The sequence below is a fragment of the Lampris incognitus genome, chromosome 19, assembly GCF_029633865.1.
Source record: "Lampris incognitus isolate fLamInc1 chromosome 19, fLamInc1.hap2, whole genome shotgun sequence".
Taxonomy (NCBI): domain Eukaryota; kingdom Metazoa; phylum Chordata; class Actinopteri; order Lampriformes; family Lampridae; genus Lampris; species Lampris incognitus.
In genome coordinates, this window is record NC_079229.1 from 11079617 (window position 1) to 11086405 (window position 6789).

Consider the following 6789-nt stretch of genomic DNA (forward strand, 5'->3'; position numbering starts at 1 on the left):
CATGTCTGCTACTATTTTCGGCTGTTCCCGTTAGGGGTCGCCACAATGGATCATCCATTTCCATCTCTTCCTGTCCTCTGCATCTTCCTCTGTCACACCAGCCACCTGCATGTCCTCTCTCACCACATCCATAAACCTCCTCTTTGGCCTTCCTTTTTTCGTCTTCCCTGGCAGCTCCATATTCAACATCCTTCTACCAATATACCCAGCAACTCTCCTCCACACATGTCCAAGCCATCTCAATCTTGCCTCTCTTGCTTTGTCTCCAAACCGTCCAACCTGAGCTGTCCCTCTAATATACTCATTCCTAATCCTGTCCTTCTTCATCACTCCCAATGAAAATCTTAGCATCTTCACCACTGCCACCTCCAGCTCTGCCTCCTGTCTTTTCGTCAGCGCCACTGTCTCTAAACCATATAACATAGCTGGTTTCACAACCATCTTGTAAACTTTCCCTTTAACTCTTGCTGATACCCTTCTGTCACAAATCACTCCTGACACTCTTCTCCACCCACTCCACCCTGCCTGCACTCTCTTCTTCATCTCTCTTCTGCACTCGCTGCTACTTTGGACAGTTGACCCCAAGTATTTAAATTCATACGCCTTTGTCACCTCCACTCCTTGCATCCTCACCATTCCACTGTCCTCCCTCTCACGCATATGTATTCCATCTTGCTCCTACTGACTGTCATGTTTTTTAACCCATGTATTCGCTATTCATCTCAGAAGGTAACTATAGTTCATATTTCTGATAGGGCTGGGCGATATGGCCTAAAAATAAAATCTCCGATTTTTTCACAGCAAACTCGATTTACGATTTTAATCGATTTTTTTCCTTCTTAAAAACACACAACAAATAACAAAGAAATTATTCAAAACAAGTTTTGCTTTTATTTTGTTTTGATTTTCCCTTTTGGGATTTGAACAAAATTTCCCCTTAGGGTTAAAGTGCAACAAGCGTGTAAACAAGATGGCAGGCCCTGCCATTGTAAACAACAGCAAAAATGTAACATTTCAGCACCTTTCTACTGGCTTCAAACAATGTCCCAATTTACAGGGACCTAATCTCCCAGTTTTGAAAACATACCTAAGAAAAGGTTCACTTCTCTGACAGTGATATAGTGCACCTTCAAACCAATGTAAAAAAAGAACATAAAAGTGCTTCCTCTTGGAAAAAAAAAGTTCCTGATAAAACACTTTTTGAAAACATAAATTTAATATGTCAGATTGCAATGCCATTACAAAAATAGATAATTTTCCCCATTGGGATTGATACAGTGCAAACAAAACTTTCATTTAAGTTCACATGTGCATTTAAACAAAGGTGCCTTTTGTATACAAAAATTATTTTGTCCCTATTTTGAATCCTTGAATATGTATACAAAATCAAACATCTGCATGCATTGCATAGTCAACATTAAATTTTAGTAAATGTACAGGACGTGAGGTGCTTGCAATGCTGTCTTTAGTTTTGGTTTTTTTTTTTTTTACAAATTTTTGGCAAGGAATACAAGCCTGTCTACTACCTCTGGCTTGAGGCATGGCCTGTTGCATGTAACAATGCCACCCCCCCACACTAAAAACCCTCTCTGACGGGGCACTTGTAGCAGGGATAGAAAGGTATTTCTTGGCCAGATTACTGAGCCTTGGGAAGTTTGGTTCGTGGTGCTTCCACCACTGAAGTGGATCAGTGTCTGGATCTGCCTCAGGGGTCAACAGGTAGGTTGCCAACTCAGTCTCTATTTTCCCTGCTCCTGACTGGTGGGGAGATGGCAGTGGCACATTCTTCTTGAAGAAGGAAGCTAAAGTCATTTTCTTATTCGGTGGAGGCTGTGCTTCTTGACACACCTGCACAGCTAGACCAGGCTGCTGTGGTGTACTTTTTTCAGCAGGCACAGGCAGAGACATCAGCTCAGTGACAGCCCTTTTTTTGACTTGTTCCACCTTGCCTGGGTCAATGTAGGTTGTTCGGGACCTGGGGTCCATCAGTGAAGACATGTCTAAGAGTTCATCCGTCACAGGGTTGCTGTATTTTTCATCAAGGTACCGAAGAATGTTTGTTTTTATAGTTTCAGTGAGCTCGGTGGCTTCCTCCTCTGGCTGTAGGAGACTGGTTTTGAACAAATGGAGCACCGGTTTAATGTAGGAAACGCTAACATAAGCCTCCCCGGACAGGGCGTCAGTAAAGTCTTGGAGTGGTTTGACAGCTTTATTTATGGACTCTAAAACATCAATGTCTTGCCAAGAGGGCACGAGATGCCGACTTTTCTTGTCTGAGCCCAGGACACGGGCTATAGCCTTCTCCTGTTCCAGAAATCTATCATCTTTTGTCGTGAACCCCATCTGGTCGGGGACTCAGTTATTAGCTGATGAGGGGGTAGACCAAGCTCAGTCTGTACTTCACCCATCTCTCTTCTTTTTTTCCAGCTATACTAGGAAAAGGCAGCAACAGCCTTTTTACAAACCCCAATGGCACGTTCAATACGTGGGTCCTTCACACCATTCTCTGTATAATAAATAAATAAAGAAAACAGAAACAAACGATTTTTACTGTGGCATGAACTACATTCACACACTTATTCTTCAATGTGTCACAACAAGTCTTTTTACACATTTCAACATTGTATTGACGCAAACGAAAGACACACACAAACACAGGGCGTGTGTACCACTATGATGAATCGTGCCTGTACATTTAGAGTAAATGTATTAAATTGATTAAAATGCATTAATCACGAATTATGCATGTGAACATCATGCATTAAGGGGGCTTGTAGCACCCAATGATGTAATAATTTCCTGATAATTTAATAACTGATTGAAAATGTAATACAACTCAATAATGTAATAAATGGTAAATAGTAAATGCAATAACATGTCCTGACTGGTATTGTAATAACATTTTTACTGATAAAGTAATATCTTATTACGTCACTGGGAATCAAATACATTTTCAGGTCAGACTCACTTGAATGCATCATTAGACTCTTACCTATAGCGTTGTGCAGTCTATGTCCAGAGCACTGGAGGTTGGGCCACTCGTTGTCTTGGAGAGCTTTGATTATGCTGGTGCCACTGTCTGTTGTCATACAGATGAGTCGGTCTTCAGCAAGGTTCCAGGAGCTCAGAGCATCTTTTAGCCCCTGGGCAGTTATCTCACTTTTGTGATCCTCAGGGAAATACGCTGATTGGAGACAGACGCTTCGCAGAGTCCAGTTGTTGTTGATAAAATGTACAGTCGAACTCATGTAGGGCTGCATGGTTCGGCTGGACCACAAGTCTGTTGTGGTGGAGTAAAACGACACCTCCTGCAGCTCTCTAGCGCTCTTTTCCCGTGTGCAGTTGTACAGGTGAGGCAAGGCAACTCCGGCAAAATGCTTGCGGCTCGGTAGTACATACTTGGGGTGGAAAGTTTTTCACATGTGGATGAACCCCGGCTTTTCCACAGTGTAAATGGGGACCATGTCTTTAGCCATATGCAGCGCGACTGCATCAGTAAGAGTTTTCCACCGCGTCCCTTTCTTGTCGTAAGGGACACAATGAGGAATCGGCTAATGTGGATTGTTTTTTAGCGGGTGTTTGTGGGCTGCGGTCTTGTGAATCCCGCAGAGAGCAACGTTCCTCCCAGTCCGCTGCAGGCTTCTGCTTTAGGTGCTGAAATAAATGCGTCGTGCTGCTGCTGCTGCCTTTAGTTGCGACAGCTTTAGAGCAAACTTTGCAGTAGGTCGTGGTTTGTTCGCTGTCGGACGCCACAAAACCAAACCAGTTCCACACCACCGAGGACACTGTGCCTTTTTTTGGGGACGAGCTCATCCTTGCTTGCTGCCATGTGCATTTGTGGAGAAGCGGGGGCAGCGGGGCAGCGCACTCTGACCTACGGGAGCTCAAGAGGAGCGCCGGCGGTGGAAGTTCACGAGAAAATCGATTTTCATTCAAATTAAATCGTCCTTGATTACAAATTCGAATTAATCGATAAAATCGATTTATCGCCCAGCCCTAATTTCCGATATTTTTCTTTATGCATGTGGTTTTCAGACACGGGTGCAGCATCGGTGACTTGTCTGGCAGGATGAGGGTGGAGGCTGCAACAGAGCAGGCTGCAGCATGCCATGTGTATCTATGAAATAAAGCTGACGTTGCTTTCGGTCCTTGCCACTGCAGTCCTCACTTACACCACAGGGCGGCGGCATTGCCTCGGATTGGGAACAGTTTCTCTGTGACGCATGACGGGCATTCCTGTTGCTTCATAGAATCTCAGGGATTTCTCGTCAGATTTGTGACAAGTCTCCATGCTGGGTTTCTTTGGTTGCATCTAACTCATAATCATCTAAAAGTCCAAATTTCAAGTGTTTAGGAGACAAGAGCAATCGCGTTCCATTGGACATGAAACACTTTAAATCCTTCATTTCCTGATGCATCCGAGGTTGAAAAATCCTGTTTTATAGTTATACTGAGCATGCCTGTAGGTAAGCTAACATGTTGGGGGCAACTGTTCTTAATGAAGCTGGAGAGGTGGCAAACTGGTGCAGAAGGTGGAAATGTGCTGGTAAAATAAGACATGTTAAGTAAACAAAGCTCTTCCTCAGTAGGATTCTCACAAAATACACCAAAACGACCGATAAAGAACAAAGTTTGTCTTGAATAGTTGAGCGGTGTTCCACATTTCAGACAGTTTGCTGAGGTTCCTGTACGTCCGACTGCAATATGACAACACAGCAAGCAGATGTTTTCCTCTCAACCATGGACCCCAGCCAGCAGAGAGGAACTCCAGTGGATCAGAAAAGAAAATTAAGAAAAACATTATTCTAATCAATTACAGAGTTGAGCTACGTTTCACGTTACCCATAATACTGCAGTGAAGTGGTCCTCTGCAGAGGATGGTGGTACCGACCTGCAAACACTCCTGGCACAGAGGCCAAAACGTGTGTATTACATCTCATCTCATCTCATCATCAGCCGCTTCTCCGGGGTCTTGTCGTGGTGGCAGCAAGCTAAGTAGAGCACTCCAGACGTCCCTCTCCCCAGCAACGCCCTCCAGCTCCTCCTGGGGGATCCCAAGGCATTCCCAGGCCAGATCGGACATGTAGTCCCTCCAGCGAGTTCTGGGTCTATACCCCGGGGTCTCCTCCCAGTTGGACGTGCCCGGAAAACCTCCAAAGGCCCAGGACGCATCCTAATCAGATGTCCGAACCATCTCAAATGGCTCCTTTCGATGCGAAGGAGCAGCGGCTCTACCCCGAGCTCCCTCCGGATGTCCAAGCTCAACACCCTATCTCTAAGGCTGAGCCCAGACACCCTACGGAGGAAACTCATTTCAGCCTCTTGTATCCGCGATCTCACCCTTTCGGTCACTACCCAAAGCTCATGGCCATAGGTGAGGGCTGGAACGAAGATTGACTGGTAAATTGAGAGCTTCGCCTTCCGGCTCAGCTCCCTCTTCACCACAACGGTCCGGTACAACGTCCACATTACTGCTGATGTTGCATCAATCCGCCTGTCAATCTCCCTCTCCATCCTACCCTCACTCGTGAACAAGACCCCGAGATACTTGAACTCCTTCACTTGAGGCAACAACTAATCCCCAACCCGGAGGGAGCAATCCACCGTTTTCCGGTACAGAACCATGGCCTCAGACCTGGAGGTGCTGACTCTCATCCCGTCCATTTCACACTCAGCTGCAAACCGCCCCAGTGCACACTGGGGGTCGCGTTCTGATGAAGCCAACAAAACCACATCATCTGCGAAGAGCAGCGATGCAATTCGGAGGTTACCAAAACGGACACACCTCTCAAGGCGAGATCCTGTCCATGAATATCACAAACAGAATGGGAGACCAGGGACAACCTTGGCGGAGTCCGACACCCACCGAAAATGTCTTCGACTTTGTGCCGAGAATGCGGACACAGCTCTCATTTTGATTATACAAGGACCGGATGGCTTGTAGCAACTGCCCCGGTGCCCCATACTGCCGCAGTACCCGGTGTTAAGCCTTCTCCAAGTCCACAAAACAGATGTAGACTGGCTGGTCAAACTCCCACGCCTCCCCCAGCACTTCCGCAAGGGTAACGAGTTGTACCACGGGCAGAACGGAATCCGCATTGTTACTCCTGGACCCGAGGTTCGACAATCGGGTCGGAGCCTCCTTTCCAGCACCTTAGAGCAGTGTTTCTCAACCGGGGGTCCGCGGACCCCTAGTGGTCCGTGGTGTAATTGCAAGGGGTCCGTGAAAATAAAATGTCTTTAAAAAAAAGATCCTATGACATTTATAGAAATAGGATTATTTTACTCAAATGTGACGGAGACCTTTATCGACCTAAACTATAAAGGGTAACAGGACTTTTTTTCTCTAATTACATCTGTTTCACAAGTGTAATTTATTGTATTTTAATAAGAGATCTCGCTCCCGTTTGCATTGTTAAAAGTTACTGCATAAAAATTCTGTTGTTACATATATCTGAAAGTTACTGAATACATATTCTGTTTTGTTACATATATCTGAAAGTTACTGAATACATATTCTGTTTTGTTACATATATCTGAAAGTTACTGAATACATATTGTTTTGTTACATATATCTGAAAGTTACTGAATACATATTCTGTTTTGTTACATATATCTGAAAGTTACTGAATACATATTGTTTTGTTACATATATCTGAAAGTTACTGCATAAGAATTCTGTTTTGTTAACTATATCTAAGTTACAACTGAAAGCTCTTATTTTTGCCCCAAAGAGTGAATAAATGCTATAATGCAATTTAAAATGCAGTTTCTACTGTTTCTATCAAA

The 6789-nt window shown here is 44.6% G+C and overlaps 1 protein-coding gene across 1 annotated transcript; it reads right to left on the reverse strand.

The window, feature by feature from the left end:
• Window positions 1-844: 844 nt before the first annotated feature.
• On the reverse strand, window positions 845-4125 carry LOC130130056 (zinc finger BED domain-containing protein 4-like). The gene is made up of 2 exons (XM_056299787.1): window positions 2993-4125; window positions 845-2506 (listed from the first exon to the last, which is right to left on the reverse strand). The coding sequence occupies exon 2, from the start codon at window positions 2341-2343 to the stop codon at window positions 1387-1389; it is 957 nt and encodes a 318-aa protein (XP_056155762.1). The 5' UTR covers window positions 2344-2506; window positions 2993-4125; the 3' UTR covers window positions 845-1386.
• Between the last annotated feature and the right edge of the window lie 2664 nt (window positions 4126-6789).